Genomic DNA, 16,427 nt, shown 5'->3' with positions numbered 1-16,427 from the left:
CCAGGTTTGAACCTGCCACCCTCGGTATATGGGGCCAGCGCCCTACCAACTGAGCCATAGGCGCTGCCCCAATAAATACTGCAATTTAAGATCATTTTATTGAAGAGGGAGAGACAGGGAGAGGTGGGGGGCAAGTAGAGCCCCCACTAGCCCCACCAGGGGGAATAGACCCCCTCCCTGCCTCCTGCCCCCCCCCAAGTGGCTCCCCCTGCACTATGGGGGGACTTTGTGCAAACTCTGCCCTGGGGGGATGGGAAGGGTGAAGGGTAAGTGTGAAATGGCAGCAGCTGTGGCTGGTGGTGATGCTACTGGGTACTGGGGGGCTTGTAGGGCTCCAGGAGGAGGGCTGAGAAGGTGTTGACCTTCTCTGCCCCCCGCACCTCATGGGGTAACAGTGGCAGCTTCACGATGTGGAAGTCTTCATATAGGTCCTCCATCTGTAGCCAGGGCAGAGGGCAGAAGGCAGTGGTCAGGGCGCAGGAGGACAGAGAAGAGTGTGGGTCCATATAGGGTCAGGCAAGGGGCCTCCCAGGGTCACAGAAAGAATATGGGGCAAAGGCTTCAGGGTGTCTTAAGTGGGAGTTGGGTCAATAAGGTCAGACATCACTGAGGCTAGACCTCTTGCTCTCCAGGGCTGCAGGTACTGAGGCCAGGCACAGTCCTCCAAGGTCTGTGAAGGACATGAAGTGGGGGCAAAGGGTAGAAGGTCGGGACAGAGGGTATGAAAGTAGAGCAAAAGGCCAGAGAATACAATAACGGGGCAGAGGTGCCTCGGCTAGGGTGGTGGGCACACCTGGTCCAGGTACTTGGCTTGGATCTTGTGGCGGGCCTCACACATTTTGCAGGGTTTCTCAGGGTCAGGGAAGACAAGCTGGTTGACGATGATGTTGTGGGTGTCAATCTTGCACTTGGCCAGCTCCTGGATCAACCGTTCCGTTTCATATAGGGACAGAAACTCAGCAATGCATACACAGATGAAGGTTGTCTGCTCCTGAAAGGCACAAGAAAGGGCAGTGGGGCAGGCTCCAGCCCTGTCCTTGTCTCCCAAGCCTCTCACCACCTGCCAGACCATGACTCACAGGGTCCTTGAACTGTTCACTGACAGAGCGGATGACAGGCAGTGTCTCCTCCAGCTTGGAGGCCAGCTGGTCTGCATTCATGTCCCCCAGGCCCAGCATGTTGCACATCTGTGGGGAGGATTCATGAGGGCTCAACAGTTTACCTGGGGCTCATTAAACTTCCTGGGTTGGAGGCTTATTAAACACCTAGAGGATGACTTCAGTGGTTCAAGCTGTGGGACTTGAGCAGACTTCCCAAATCCCAGGTCTGCCATTTCTGGGAAATGGTGGGCCAAGGGACCTCAATTTCCCTAGCTGTAAACCTTAATGCTAAAACTGCTTATGCTAGATGAGCAGACACATGTAATGTATTCAGAACTATGCCTGGAACACAGTTACGTGCTCAACAAATGTTACTACCTGAGGCACAGGTCCCTGAAGGGGGTGCGTATGTGTGCATGCACATACAAAGGGGGTATGGTGCTGGTAGTGTGCAGAAGTATGGTGGCTTTGGGGTTGTCAAGGTCACAATAACCCACGGGGACATTCTTTTTTTTTTTTTTTTTTGTGGTTTTTGGCCAGGGCTGGGTTTGAACCCGCCACCTCTGGTATATGGGACCGGCGCCCTACTCCTTGAGCCACAGGCGCCGCCCCACGGGGACATTCTTGTGGTATCCATTTGCCAGACAAAGGAGGTGAGGTCTAGAGAGGTAAAGTGCCTTGGTTGAGGTTACACGGCTGGGTCAGATCCAGTAAGTGCTGAGGATCTGATCTCAGGCCACCTGGGTCTGTGCTTCCAAGCTGTCTGGGGCACTTAGTGGGTAGGGGCAGAGACAATGAGTCATCTCCTCAGAGTAGGGAAGATAGTCTCCTCCCATCCCCCCAGTGAAGATCTGTCCCACCCACTGAGAAGTACTGATAGGAAAGGGGTTAGGGGAGGGCCATTGTTACTGCACATCTGGGGTATGGGGACACTCCCGCTCCAAGACGTCTGGATGCCTGGGGTCCCGCCTGCCTGTGAGATGAAGGGGCTGATTTGGTTCTTGATCTGCATGAGACGGCCCAGACCCCGCTCCACGATGGTGGGGAAGTTGAGAAGCCTCAGTGTGTGTCCCGTGGGCGCCGTGTCAAACACCACCACCGAGAAGTTCATGCCCTTCACCAGCCTTAGGGGAGATGGGGGTTAGGCCCACTCTACAGCACCTCTTCCCTGGGCAGCACCCGCCCCCACTGGCTGGGCCTGACCTCATGACCTCGGCATAGCTCATGGCCTCGTCGATGCCAGGAAAGGCGCTCATGGCCTCCTGCATCATCTTCTTGCCCATGCTCAGCATGTTGTCCTCCTCGAAGAACTCGTCGGGCAGCTCCGCCACGCCCAGGCTAGGGTCAATCTCCTGGGGGCGGAGGGGATGAGACTCAGGCGGCTGCTATGCCGGGGGGCCTTCCCACCTGGGCACAGGGCCAGAGGGAGCCAATGGTAGGCTCCAACCACAGGCCCCTCATTAGGTAACTGCTGGGGGGACCCCAAGTAGCATTGCCCTCCCTCAGGGACTTATGGTTTTGTGTGGTCACACAAATAGTCAGAATATTTCACTAATAAGGGGAAAATTACAAACTGTGACCAGAGATTCACAAAGGGAAGCTAAACTCACCACAGAGTATTTACACTGCTATTCCTCACCTAGAATTTTCTTCACTAAGACACTCTTAAGACTGGTCTCCTGGCTCAGTGCCTGTGGCTCAAGCAGCTAAGGTGCCAGACAGCTGGCTGGTTCGAATCCAGCCCGGGCCCGCCAAACAACAATGATGGCTGCAACCAAAAAATAGCTGGGCATTGTGGCAGGCGCCTGTAGCCCAGCTACTTGCGAGGAGGCTTATTAAACACCTACAGGATGACTCCCAGGAGTTGGAGGTGACTCCCAGGAGTTGGAGGTTGCTGTGAGCTGTGATGCCACGCACTCTACCCAGGGCAACAGCTTGAGACTCTGTCTCAAAAAAAAAAAAAAAAAAAAAAAGACTGGTCTCCCGACCTCCAGAACATTCCCCTGTGGGGAGCAATAACCCTTGATGGGTTATTCCTAGTTACTGGGCTATCTCCGATCTCTTACTTTCTTCTCTCTACCCTTAGCCTCCACTTCTGCCTCAGCTATTCTAAACCTCTTTGGATCACCTGGTACCCTCATTCCTGCCCCCTGTTCTCTGGCAGTGTCTCTCTTGGCTGGCACCTTTATCCAGCCTAGACTACATAGGTTGCCTCTGTGGTTGGCAAAATCCCTACCTTGGTTATTCCCAGCTCTCTGGTATTGCTGTACCCAAGGGCATGAACACAACCACCAAGTATTCCTACCTTGTTCTTGACGGGCATTACTCAACCTAACAATATAGGTCCCTCCACTCAAATCTTTAATGGGCATTCCACAAACCAAACAATATTGGGTCTCTCCACTCAAATCTTTAATGGGCATGCCACAAACCAAACAATAGTAGGTCCCTCCACTCCCTGGAGAAGGGTTTTTTTTTTTTTGGAGACAGAGTCTCACTTTGTTGCCCTGGGTAGAGTGGCATGGCATCACAGCTCACAGCAACCTCAAACTCTTGGGCTTTAGCAATTCTCATTTTTTTTGGGCTTTAGCAATTCTCATGCCTTAGCTGCTTCTTCTTTTTGTTTTTTTTTGTAGACTCTGTCCACTGTACCACCCTCGGGTAGAGTGCCATAACGTCACACCGCTCACAGCAACCTCTAACTCTTGGGCTTACGCGATTCTCTTGCCTCAGCCTCCCAAGCAGCTGGGACTGCAGGCGCCCGCCACAACACCCGGCTATTTTTTTGTTGCAGTTTGGCCGGGGCTGGGTTTGAACCCACCACCCTCAGCATATGGGGCTGGCGCCCTACTCACTGAGCCACAGGCGCCGCCCTGCCTCAGCTTCTTGAGTAGCTGGGACTACAGTCACCTGCCACAACATCCGGCTATTTTTTTTTTTTTTTTAATGGCGCCCTTGGTAGAGTGCAGTGGCGTCACAGCTCACAGCAACCTCAAACTCCTGGGCTTAAGGTATTCTCTTGCCTCAGCTTTCCAAGTAGCTGGGACTACAGGTGCCCACCACAATGCCTGCCTATTTTTTGGTTGCAGTTGTCATTGCTGTTTAGCAGCAGGCCCAAGCCAGGCTCGAACCTACCAGCCTCAGGGTATGTGGCTGGCAACCTACCCACTGAGCTACGGGAGCCACCATACACACCCAGCTATTTTTTTTTTTTCTTTTTTTTGAGACAGAGTCTCACTTTATCAACCTCAGTAGAGTGCTGTGACATCCCAGCTCACAGCAACTTCCAACTCTTGGGCTTAAGCGCTTCTCTTGCTCAGCCTCCTCTCAAGTAGCTGGGACTACAGGTGCCCACCACAATGCCTGGCTGTTTTTGTTGCAGTTATCACTGCTGTTTCAGCTGGCCAGGGCTGGGTTCGAACCCACCGCCCTCAGTATATGGGGCCAGTGCTCTACCTACTGAGCCACAGGCACTGGCCACATACCTGGCTATTTTTAAAGACGAGGTCTTGCTGTGCCTCAGGCTGGTCTGGAACCCATGAACTCAGACACCTGCCTCAGCCTCCCAAGTGCTGGGTTACAGGCATGAGCCACTGTGCCCAGCATTTTTTTTTTTTTTTTCATTTTCTTGAGACAGGGTCTCTGTCATCCAAGATTGAGTGCAATGGTGTCATCATAGCTCACTGCAATCTCAATCTCCTGGGCTCAAGCAATTCTCCATGCCTCAGCTCTGAAGTAGCTAGGATTTTTTTTTTTTTTGAGACAGAGCCTTACTTTGTTACCCTCAGTAGAGTGCCGTGGCATCATAGCTTTAACAGCAACCTCAAACTCTTGGGCTCAAGTGATCCTCTCGCTTCCCAAGTAGCTGGGATTACAGGTGCCCGGCAAAATGCCCAGCAATTATTATTTATTTTTTTTTGGTTTTTGGCTGGGGCTAGGTTTGAACCCGCCACCTCCAGCATATGGGACCAGCACCCTACTCCTTGAGCCATAGGCGCCGCCCTATTTATTTATTTAGAGACAGAGTCTCATTTTGTCACCCTCAGTAGAGTGCTGTCGCATCATAGCTCACAGTAACTTCCAGTTCTTTGGCTTAGGTGATTCTCTTGCCTCAGCCTCCCAAGTAGCTGGGGACTACAGGCGCCCACCACAATGCCTGGCTATTTTTTGTTGCAGTTTGGCCAGGGCCAGGTTCAAACCTGCCACCCTCGATATATGGTGCCCTACTCACTGAGCCACAGGCGCCATCACCAGCTATTTTTTAGAGACAAGGTCTTGCTCTTGCTCAGGCTGCTCTCGAACTGCTGAGCTCAAGCGATCCACCCTTATCAGCCTCTCAGAAAGCTAGGATTATGGGCATGAGCCACTGCACCCAACCCTTGAGAAGTATTTCTGTAATATCTTCTCCCTTCTGAAATCTCTTCTGTCCCATTCACTTGAGGCCCTCACCTGAGCCTCGGTGATAAACAGAAAACACTGGCTGTCAACATTCTCATCTCCCCCCAGAAGTGCCCCAATTTCTTCCACTTCCTGAGTTCCTGACCGTGGCAGAGCCCAAGCCCTGGGCCAGCACCCTTGTTCCCTTTGCAGCATCTCTTTTCTTCTCTGTTGGCGCATTCACAACAGCAAACAAACAGGTTCCAACATCTCTTTTCCCCAAAATGCCTTCCTTGCCTATCTCCCTCTAGGTGACAGCTGTCTTCATGACAATCACCATCTCCATGACCTCACCTCACCCACTCCCACTCCAAGCAGGCTTTTGTCCCTACTCCTAGGGTGGTCTCTCCAAAACTGATGTACCTGTCAGAGGCCACAACCTCTTCCTGACAGAAATCCTTTGTCTTCTTGGACCTCAAAACCCCACATTTGGCTGGGCGTTTGTGGTGGCTGACGCAAGACTCCATCTCTACTAAAAATAAAAAACTAGCTGGATATCAGTCACAGTGTGTGCCTATAGTCTTAGCTACTCAGGAGGCTGAGGCAAGAGAATTGCTCAGGCCTAAGAATTTGAGGTTGCTGTGAGCTATGATCACATGTAGGCACTCTACCCAGGGCAAAAGACTGAAAGTCTGTCTCAAAAAAAAAAAAAAAAGAAAGCTACATCCTCTGGCTTTCCTCTTCTCTCACCAGTGCCTCCTTCTTGGCCTTTTCTGCTGGACCCTAAATGCTGACATACCCGAGCTTATTTCTGGGCCTCTCTGATCTCTCACACTTTCCTCCACTCATACAGCTTTAAATACTTCCCTTGGGGCAATGACTTCCAAACCAACACCAACCTCCTCAGAGCTCCAGACTCACAAAACTAAGCTACTGCCATGTCACCACTCGAATGTCCAGTGGGCACCTCAGATTCACTGTGGAAAAATGGAATTCCTTTTTTTTTTTCCTTTTGTAGAGACAGTCTCACTTTATTGCCCTGGATAGAGGGCCGTGGCGTCACATAGCTCACAGCAACCTCCAACTCCTGGGCCTAGGCGATTCTCCTGCCTCAGCCTTCCGAGTAGCTGGGACTACAGGCGCCTGCCATGCCTGGCTATATTTTTGTTGCAGTTTGGCGGGGGCTGGGTTTGAACTCGCCACCCTTGGTATATGGGGCCGGTGCCCTACCCATTGAGCACAGGCGCTGCCTGGAATTCCTTTTTTTATTGGAGACAGAGTCTCACTTTGTCGCCCTGGGTAGAATGCCATGGTGTCATAGGTCTCAGCAACCTCCAAGTCTTGGGCTCAAGTGATTCTCTTGCCTCAGCCTCCCAAGTAGCTGGGACTATAGGCACCTGCCACAATGTCTGGCTACTTTTTTTTTTTTTTTTTTTAAAGACAGGGTCTTGAGCTGGCTCAGGATGGTCTTGAAACTGTGAGCCCAGGCAATCTACCTATCTTGGCCTCCTGGAGTGCTAGGATTACAGGAGTGAGCCACTGCGCTGGCTCTCAAAATGGAATTCTGTTTGTTTTTTTTTTGAGACAGGAGTCTTACTGTCACCCTCGGTAGAGTGCTATAGCATTACAGCTCACAGCAACCTCAAACTCTTGGGCTTAAGTGATTCTCTTGCCTCAGCCTCCTAAGTAGCTGGACTACAGGCACCTGCCACAACACCCAGCTATTTTTTTTGTTATTGTTGTTTTACCAGGCCCTGGCCAGGTTCAAACCCACTAGCCCTAGTGCGTGTGGCTGGTGCCCTAACCACTGAACACTGAGCATGGAGCACCAAGCCGGAATTTTTTGTCTCTAAAAAAAAGAAGGTTCACTTTGTCACCCTTGGTAGTGTCATGGCGTCACAGCTCACGGCAACCTCCAGCTCTTGGGCTTAGGCAATTCTCTTGCCTCAGCCTCCCGAGTACCTGGGACTACAGGAACCTGCCATAACGCCCAGCTATTTTTTTGTTTGTTGCAGTTTGGCCAGGGCCAGGTTCGAACCTGCCGCCCTTGGTATATGGGTCCGGTGCCCTACTCACTGAGCCACAGGTGCTGCCCAAAGCCGGAATTCTTGATTTGTCCCTTCTAAACCTACCCCTTTCCTAGTCTTCCCCATCCCAGAGGCTTAGAGAGACAATCAAGAGATGTACTTAATTCATTTATTTCCCTCACCCATTATAACAAAGTAATCTCATTGCTTTATTTCCAAAATACATTTTTTCTTTTTTTTGAGACAGAGTCTCACTATGTCACCCTTGGTAGAGTGCCACACCGTCACAGCTCACAGAAACCTCCAACTCTTGGGCTTATTCTCTTGCCTTAGCCTCCCAAGTAGCTGGGACTACAGGCACCCACCACAAGCCTGGCTATTTTTTGTTGCAGTTGTCATTGTTGTTTAGCTGGCCTAGGCCGGATTTGAACCTGCCACTCTCAGTGTATGTGGCTGGCGCCATAACTACTGTGCTATGGGTGCCAAGCCCCAAAATACATTGACTTATCTCCCAGATTTCTGCCCCGCACCTGAGTCTAGGCTGCTATCATCTCTTGCCTAGTTATAGCTGCAACCTCCTTTTTAGAATTCCTGCTTCCACCCTTCACCTATAATCCAATCTCCATATGGCAGCTAGAGGAACTTTTCTTTCTTTTATTTTTTTTTAGACAAGAGTCTCATTTTGTTGCCCTCGGTAGAGTGCCATGGTGTCACAGCTCACAGCAACCTCAAACTCCTGGGTTCAAACGATTCTCTTGCCTCAGCCTCCCAAGTAGCTGGGACTACAGGTGCCCACCACAATGCCTATTTTTTTTTTGAGACAGAGTCTTACTTGGTCACCCTTATAGTGCCGTCTAAGCTCACAGCAACCTCAAACTCTTGGTTTCAAGCGATCTTCTTGCCTCAGCCTTGCAAGCAGCTGGGACTGCAAGCACCAGCCACAACGCCTGGCTATTTTTAGAGAGGAGGTCTTGCTCTGGCTCAGGATGGTCTCTAATTTGTGAGCTCAGGCAATCCACCCGCTTCAGCTTCCCAGAGTAATAGGATTATAGGTGTGAGCCACTGCACCTGGCCAAGAGGAACTTTTCTTTTCTTTTTTTTTTTTTTTTTTTTTTTGTGGTTTTTGGCCGGGGCTGGGTTTGAACCCACCACCTCCGGCATATGGGACTGGCGCCCTACTCCTTGAGCCATAGGCACCGCCCAAGAGGAACTTTTCAAAACAAGAATTCGGTTTGGGCAGGGTGGTTCATGCCTGTAATCCTAGCACTCTGGGAGGCTGAGGCAGATGGATTGCTTGGGCTCAGGAATTTGAGACCCTGTCTGAGCAAGAGTGAGACTACATCTTTACTAAAAATAGAAAAACTAGCCAGGCATGGTGGCACATGCCTGTGGTCCCAGCTACTTGGGAAGCTGAGGCAAGAGAATTGCTTGAATCCAGGAATTTGAGGTTGCTGTGAGCTATGATGATGGCATGGTATTCTACCTAGGGTGACAGAGTGAGACTTGGTCTCAAAACAAAACAAAACCATAAGGGGCTCGGCGCCTGTGGCTCAAGCAGCTAAGGCACTAGCCACATACACCTGAGCTGGCAGGTTCGAATCAAGCCCAGGCCCACCAAACAACAATGACTGACGGCTGCAACCAAAAATTAACGGGGTATTGTGGCAGGCGCCTGTACTCCCAGCTACTTGGGAGGCAGAGGCAGGAAAATTGTTGAGCCCAGGAGTTGGAGGTTGCTGTGAGCTGTGATGCCAGGATACTGTACCCAAGGCGACAGCTTGAGACTCTGTCTCAAACCCATAAGAATTTGGTAATGCCTTTGCCCTGCTTAAAATGAACAGCTTCCCATTAAACTGGAGAGTCAAAACCACATTGCTGGCCATGGCATGCAAGGTCCTACTTCTTGTTGCTCTAGTTGGCCTCTCGGGCTTCTCCTTCCCCTACTTTGGCTTACTAAGCTCCAAGTACTCTGGTTTCTTTCCTGCTCCTCATTTGTGCTCCTTTGGATATGTTGAGGAAGGAGTGAAAGTGGATGTAAAGCCGGTAGGACACAGTAGCTGTTGGTGGGTATGCCTAAGAAAGACCTGGAAGGGCCTTTGCAGAAGGAGGGAGCTGAGCTTTACTCCACTCACCATAGCAAAGAGGTTGTCATAGCCTTTGACCTTTGTAGGCACCTTTGAGAACTTCTGGTCAAAAGCATCTGAGATGTTGTGGGCTGGGTCTGTAGAAATTATCAGAACACTCTCTCGCCCCTTGGAGAGCTGTACTGCCAGGCTGCAGCTGGACAAAAGAAAAGGTTGAAAGGTGGGGAGTGAGACGCTGGTCTCTGTTCCCTGGGTTTGAAAGGGGAGAGGTAGGGTCCCAGAAGCAAGTGACTCAGATCAACAAGGGCCTGGAGAGGAGAGCATGGGTCACTATGGGATCAAGCCTCAATCCCTGCAGGGGAATCCTTTCAGACCACACCTACTGACTCCCTCCTATATGGGCTAGAGTAGTAAGATTTAGCTGATTGAGTCCATCTGGTCTGGTCCCTGGTTCTTTACTGGGCAGAGTGGCATGACCCAGCTGTCTAGACAGCATAGCTTGATTCATAGCTTGAACTCCCCGTTAAACTCCGAATGTTTCAGTCTACTTGTCCAGGACAATTTGCCCCATGGACCCCTCCTCCCCACAGCTGATTAGGACAGACTGATACTGTCCTGTCTCCTCAGCCATCTACCACCAACCTCGCCCTAGACATAAAATGGCAAAGTTCACAAGACTAGGATAGCTTGCACTGGTGCCCTGCCCCGTATTCTGAATTCACTCGGGTACAGTCCAGATGATTGAGACATCTTAGAGCATTCCCTCCACCCCCGACCTGCCTCCCTCTGCCCTGGGTTCATTGTGGTTCAGCACTTGAGCTCCAACAGGGATGGTCAAACTCAGAGGTTTGCACTGAGGCGGTACTTTCCATTTGCTCCACGTAACTTCCAGACAATAACCCTGGAAGATGTCTCAGCCCCACTGCCCAGCTCGGAGTGGAAAAGCCGGTCTTTGGACTCCCCTTCGCCTAGTGGTACATCCCACCCGCCTTCCAGGCCCACGCCGCCGCCTCCTCACCTGCAGGTGGTCTTGCCCACGCCACCCTTGCCCCCAACGAAGATCCATTTTAGGCTGCGCTGTTCGATGATGTTGCTAAGCGTAGGCTCCAGCGGCTCCACATCAGGCGCATCCTCGAACTCCTCCGCCTCAGCCCCCCACCCGGCCACCCCTGCAGCCATCTTCGAACCAGCTCACGTGATCATGCGGAGCGCACCATGCAACGAATGTGCTGGGGAAATCTTCTGTCACATCCCTATTAAGGTTAGGAGTCTAAATTAATTTCCTATATCTTGCCTTTTAGGAGCAAAAATAAACTACATATTCACTGTTACCTGCTTTCAGTGTTCACTTCGTCGATCTTTGGACTTTTCTAAGGACTCCCCTTGCATAATGAACATATTGGTACTATCCAAGCTACTCGCCTTCAGTGATTGGACTTACAGCACTTCTTTCATTGGCTACATCTTTTACTTCCACTAGTCACTCTCATGTCCGGTAGCTGCCAATCTCTCCTTAGCAACCAGCGATACACTCTGTCCTTGCTCTGTCGGTGAAGTTAAAGCCGAGGTCCGCCCTGGCCCGATTTCACAGGCTAAGAAGCTTCATGTCAATTATTTCTCCCTGGACTCCAAATTAGGTCCCAACCTTCTCTCAGCTTCGCCCCCTCTGTTATTCTATTGGCTGTGAGCCATCTGCTGCAAACCGATCATAGACGAATTGATTAGTTGGCTGCAGAGGGGTCCCAGGGCTGACCGAGGGTTAGCGGGAAAACAATTCCAGTTCTGGACAGGGTCTGCCACATAACACTTGTTTAGTACGTGGAGTCTTTGTGCTGGGCAAGGACCATACCTGTAACTGCGCTCCTTGTCTTAGAAGGGACCCTAATTCCTGAAAAACCTTGGTCCTGGCTTCCTATCTGAGACTCCAGTACAACATATTCTTTATTTGAGCCCCTATCCTGGGTCAGGAATACAGCTGGGTCCCCAGCCCTTTGTGTGGAGCTCACTCCAGAACACTCTTTTTTGAGACAGTGCCTCAAGCTGTCGCCCTGAGTAGAGTGCTGTAGCATCACAGCTCACAGCAACCTCCAACTCCTGGGCTTAAGCGATTCTCCTGTCTCCGCCTCCCAAGTAGCTGGGACTACAGGCGCCCGCCACAACGTCCAGCTATTTTTTTGGTTGCAGCCGTTATTGTTGTTTGGCGGGCCTGGGCTGGATTTGAACCCGCCAGCTCAGGTGTATGTGGCTGGCGCCTTAGCCGCTACTCTTAATCTTAGAGGGGACTTGAGCCTAGAAATACCCCGGACTCATTTGAATACTCTAGCCTTTAAATAACCTTGTTCTCAGATGCGGTACCGAGCTCCACAGATCCAGCTATCTCCTTATTCCCAGATGTGAGCTTCATGTCAGAGATAGGGACCAAACTCAGAGATACCCCCTACTCTAGCTCGATATGTCCTCTAGACCTACTTAGGGACCCAAATTTGGAGATTTCAGCTGAGAATATAGCCCTCAAAAGGGGTCTTCTCTTCGCAAAGATTATTACTGGTGCCAGACGGGGATTCCAGCTCTGGAAAGTTAAGGCGGCACTAGTTCCAAGCAGGAACCCCACTCCGGAGAGTCAGCTACTGTCTCAGACGAAGACCAATTCCTAGGGAGCCCCTGTCACATAACGCCACCTCAAGTGTCCTTGGATTATAAAAGCCCACGGGGATGGGCCTCTCCCCGCTGCTCCGCCCCGAGGAAGTCATACCCCCCACAGCCCTGCCTCAGCCCCGCCCCCACTGCGGTCGCCTGAAGGCCGGTCTGCTCTTCCCGGCATGCATTGTTCGGGACGAGGCCAGTCGGGCGCAAAGCGCGGGGCCGGAGCGGCCTTCCCGGAATCCTTTGCGCTGTACCAGGCGACAAAATGGCTGCCCGAGGGAGACGGGCGGAGCCTCCAGGCCGGGAGGCGCCGGGCCCCGCGGGCGGCGGCGGCGGCGGCGGTGGGAGCCGATGGGTTGAGTCAGGGCCGGGGACATCGCCCGAGAGCGGGGACGAGGAGGTGTCGGGGGCGGGTTCGAGCCCGGTTTCGGGCGGCGTAAACTTGTTCGCCAACGACGGCAGCTTCCTGGAGCTTTTCAAGCGGAAGATGGAGGAGGAGCAGCGGCAGCGGCAGGAAGAGCCGCCCCCGGGCTCGCAGCGACCCGACCAGTCGGCCTCCGCCGCCGCTGGCCCCGGTGATCCGAAGAGGAGGGGCGGCCCGGGCTCCACACTTAGCTTCGTAAGGAGCCGCGGGGGTGGGGGTGGGCGCCGGGGCCTTGGCACGGGGGGAATTGGGCCCTGAGAAGAGTTATCAGGATCCGGGTTCACTTTCTTCCCCGATGAGGGCAACATCTGAGGATGTGGAACCTGGTTTTCCCGACAAGGGGTCAGGTGTGGAGACCCCTGGAGCCTGCCCGCGGGAACTGGGAGCCCAGTAATTGTATTGGAAGTAGCACTCTGGGGATGGTGAAACCTGGGTGCCAGGATTCCTCTTTGATTGGTACCTGGACTTGGATCCTGGGACTACTCCCCATTGTGAGAAAGGGAGGGCAAATTCCTAGAATTTGAGCTGTATCCATTAGATTCAGACCGCTTACTGTGTATGACCATTACTTAGGAGCACTGTTTGCTCTTTCTGAATCTCGTTCGATCGTGGTCTATTTATTGAGCATTTTGGGCATTGTGTTGGGTATGCAGTGGTGAACATGACAAAAGATAACTGCTTTCCTGGCGTCTGTGGACTGGCCTACCTTAATTTTCCCTAGTTGCAAAAGTGGACAACATGGCATCTCCTCTGTGAGGTGATCCCAGAAAAATGGTTAGCATAGGGCCTGACTTCTAGAGTAAAGTCTAAACCAATGTTTCTCGGTTGGGGACTATTCGCTCCACCCCCAAATTTTGCAAAGTCTGGAGACATTTTTGGTTGTCATAACTGCAGGGAGGTGGGTGCTAGTGACATCTGGGTAGAGGCCAGGGATGCTGCTCTACATCCTACATTGGGTAGGACAGAGTCCCCTCCCCACCTCCCCTGAACAAAAAACTAACAATGATCCGGCTCAAAATGTCATTACTGCTAGGTTGAGAAACTCTGGGCTAAATAAATAGGGCATATATTGATTGTCAGCTCTGAGTTTGCTTTATCCCTGGTGTTGAGATTTGCTTCCTGTAGTGTGGAGGAAAAAATGTTGACCTGAGAATTAATGGACTGGGGGTTGAGCCCTGAATCCAGCTGTGTGATTTTTTTTTTTTTTTTGACACAGTCTCACTGTGTCACCCTCTGTTGAGTGCAATGGAGTCATAGCTCACAGCAACCTCAAACTCTTAGGCTTAAGCGATTCTCTTGCCTTAGCCTCCCAAGTAGCTGAGACTACAGGAGCCTGCCAGAACGCCCAGCTATTTTTTTTTTTTTTTCTTTTTCTTTTTTTGCAGTTGTCGTTTAGCAGGCACGGGCTGGGTTCAAACCCGCCACCCTTGGTGCATGTGGCTGGCGCTGTAACCACTGTGCTACAGGTGCCGAGTCAGCTCTGTGATTTTTTGAGTAAATGATCTAATTTTCCAAGACTAGTGTCTTCATCTGTTAAAAATGGGTAGGAGACTGTATCTGTCTTAATACCTGGGTGAAGGGTGGAGATGGGATGATGTCTGTGAAGCCTGTTGCAGCCCCTGGAGCACAGGAAGCCTCACTCAATGGGAGATGATGAGATAACAGGATGTAAGTTCAGAGAAGACCTCTGTTTGAAGAAAAAGAAAATGTTAGGAGAATTTTATGAGACTTGTGGGTGGAAGCTTAGTACTCTTCCATGAATGGGATTAGCAGTAATTATCACGTTTTCATTTGTTTATTGAGGGGTAGTTGCACCCTCAAAGAGGCCAGGCCAAGACAGGTGTAGGGAAACAGCTGCTGCTGCCCACTGGCTTAGAGCCATGTGACCCCGAATCTACCTCCCTTGTTGCCAGCACGACCTCTCCTTCCAAAAGACTGTTTCCTCATCTGTAAAATGAGGTGGTTATGTGTTGGTGCCTGTGGCTCAACGGAGTAGGGCGCCAGCCCCATATGCTGGAGGTGGCAGGTTCAAACCCAGCCCCAGCCAAAAACAGAAAAACAAACAAACAAACAAAAAAAAACGAGGTGGTTATAATCTTCACCTTAGGGTAACTGTGAAAGTGAAAGGAGATGACACACCGACAGCATTCAGTACAGGGCTTAGCATTCAAGTGTTCAATATGGGGAGAACCTATATGCTAGGGGAACACGAGGCCTTGGCATGGAAAGTGAGGGCAGAGCTGTCCCATAGTAGGAGCAATTTTGCTCTCTGGGGGACAACCCAGGGCTCAGGACAGGCGCTGAGAGTTGCGTGTGCTCCTCTTTGATTGCTGCGCAGGTCGGCCGGCTGGCGGAGCTGGGCGCGGCGTCGGGACGGGCCACCAGGCCGGGCTAGGAAGGTGTAGTGGGCCTCAGCACCGCCAAGGGCGGGCCGGCTCCTGTAACCGTTGCAGTCTTCTGTCCCTTCACCCAGGTGGGCAAACGCAGAGGCGGGAACAAACTAGCCCTCAAGACGGGAATAGTAGCCAAGAAGCAGAAGACGGAGGATGAGGTGAGCAGGCCAGATGTGGGGGGACCACCTAAATTGCTTTTCCCTTCCAGCCCTTTTGCCCCGTGGTGGAGCTTTCTCTCTCCCTGTCCAGCATTTGGGCTTTGGTTGGGTTTGCTGGGTGGGCTTTCAACAGTATCCCCAGATAACATGACTTTGCATCTTTAACTCAAACCCAGGGCTTTAGGGGTGACATTGGGGTTGGGTCAGCTGCCTCATGACAATCCTGACTCGGTTTCTGGCCTCCCTGGCATCCCCCTCCCAACTCCTGCCCCCTCCCCCCCCCACAGGTGTTAACAAGTAAAGGTGATGCATGGGCCAAGTACATGGCAGAAGTGAAAAAGTACAAAGCCCACCAGTGCGGTGACGATGATAAAACTCGGCCCCTGGTGAAATGACCCCTCCCCCGCCTGCCCACGGCCTAGGACTCTCTGCGATGTACATAACTATTTAATGCAGCAGCAGCGGCAGCCTTCCCCCAGGACTTAAACGCAGAAGGAAACTGAGATGCTTCCTGCAGCTGCAGCCGATTCTCCAGGACTCTTTTTTTTACCTTGAGCACTTGCCTCATGAGACTTAATAGAACGGTGGTTTACTGTCCCCTCTCTTCCCATCTCCTTCCTCCCTCTGGTTCTTTCTGTCTTCCTCTTCTCACCCTCCTCTTTCTTTCTCCCTTTAGCCATCACTTCTGGGAAGTAAAGAACTTGACTTAGTGCCAGAGCTGTGTGCTTGATTTGTCTGTGTGTTCTGGAACCTACACTCTCCCCCATGGACTGGCACTGAACCCGTCAAAGCCCCCATCTGGCCTGTAGGAAGGACAGGGACACATCCCCTCCTGTGGGCTGTCCTCAAGACCCATGTCTCCTTACCCCTTATAGCACCTACTGAGTGTGGCACCTTAGATTGTGTTTCTCTTTACAATCCCAGTTTGGGTGGACCAAAGCTGTTATTTGTTCATTCAGAAACTTAAGAGCACATATTGGACAGGGCTGTTCTAAGTTCCTGGGACACAGTTGTGAGCAGGATAGACAACAGACAAAAAGGGGAAGCCTCTTGGGTGGTAACTGCTAACAAATATGGAAGGATGTTAGGAAAGACATGTGTCTTTTAGGTGACATTTGATCAGAATCCTGAGGAGGTGAGGTATTGTATCCCAGGTAGAAGGAACAGCCAGGGCAAAGACAGGTGGGAGAATGCCTGGCCCTGACAGGGTGCTTCATGAGC

At 51.6% G+C, this 16,427-nt stretch overlaps 2 protein-coding genes across 4 annotated transcripts; one reads left to right on the top strand and one right to left on the bottom strand.

Moving 5' to 3' along the window:
* Positions 1 to 79: 79 nt before the first annotated feature.
* GET3 (guided entry of tail-anchored proteins factor 3, ATPase) lies at positions 80 to 11,005 on the bottom strand. Of its 2 annotated transcripts, XM_053585067.1 has the most exons (8): positions 10,607 to 11,005; positions 9,637 to 9,784; positions 2,304 to 2,452; positions 2,074 to 2,224; positions 1,080 to 1,187; positions 794 to 991; positions 619 to 670; positions 80 to 437 (listed from the first exon to the last, which is right to left on the bottom strand). In XM_053585067.1, the coding sequence occupies exons 1-8, from the start codon at positions 10,765 to 10,767 to the stop codon at positions 421 to 423; spliced, it is 984 nt and encodes a 327-aa protein (XP_053441042.1). In that variant the 5' UTR covers positions 10,768 to 11,005; the 3' UTR covers positions 80 to 420. The 2 variants fall into 2 exon arrangements, with proteins under 2 accessions (XP_053441042.1, XP_053441041.1); XM_053585066.1 differs by lacking the exon at positions 619 to 670.
* Positions 11,006 to 12,378: 1,373 nt separating this feature from the next.
* Positions 12,379 to 15,920, top strand: TRIR (telomerase RNA component interacting RNase). 2 transcript variants are annotated; one of them, XM_053585080.1, is made up of 3 exons: positions 12,379 to 12,850; positions 15,129 to 15,206; positions 15,494 to 15,920. In XM_053585080.1, the coding sequence occupies exons 1-3, from the start codon at positions 12,497 to 12,499 to the stop codon at positions 15,599 to 15,601; spliced, it is 540 nt and encodes a 179-aa protein (XP_053441055.1). In that variant the 5' UTR covers positions 12,379 to 12,496; the 3' UTR covers positions 15,602 to 15,920. The 2 variants fall into 2 exon arrangements, with proteins under 2 accessions (XP_053441055.1, XP_053441056.1); XM_053585081.1 differs by lacking the exon at positions 15,494 to 15,920 and having other exon boundaries at positions 12,423 to 12,827; positions 15,129 to 15,205.
* Positions 15,921 to 16,427: the final 507 nt, after the last annotated feature.

Source organism: Nycticebus coucang, chromosome 3, assembly GCF_027406575.1.
Source record: "Nycticebus coucang isolate mNycCou1 chromosome 3, mNycCou1.pri, whole genome shotgun sequence".
Taxonomy (NCBI): domain Eukaryota; kingdom Metazoa; phylum Chordata; class Mammalia; order Primates; family Lorisidae; genus Nycticebus; species Nycticebus coucang.
Note: the sequence above shows the minus strand (reverse complement) of the source record. Positions and strands in the feature narration are given on the sequence as shown.

Coding starts and splice junctions, on each gene's coding strand:
- GET3 (XM_053585066.1), bottom strand. CDS start 10,767: ATGGCTGCAGGGGTGGCCGGGTGGGGGGCTGAGGCGGAGGAGTTCGAG. Junction 9,785..10,606: donor GTGGGCAAGACCACCTGCAG/GTGAGGAGGCGG, acceptor TCTTTTGTCCAG/CTGCAGCCTGGCAGTACAGC. Junction 2,453..9,636: donor ATGACAACCTCTTTGCTATG/GTGAGTGGAGTA, acceptor CTCCGCCCCCAG/GAGATTGACCCTAGCCTGGG.
- TRIR (XM_053585080.1), top strand. CDS start 12,497: ATGGCTGCCCGAGGGAGACGGGCGGAGCCTCCAGGCCGGGAGGCGCCG. Junction 12,851..15,128: donor CGGGCTCCACACTTAGCTTC/GTAAGGAGCCGC, acceptor CCCTTCACCCAG/GTGGGCAAACGCAGAGGCGG. Junction 15,207..15,493: donor AGCAGAAGACGGAGGATGAG/GTGAGCAGGCCA, acceptor CCCCCCCCACAG/GTGTTAACAAGTAAAGGTGA.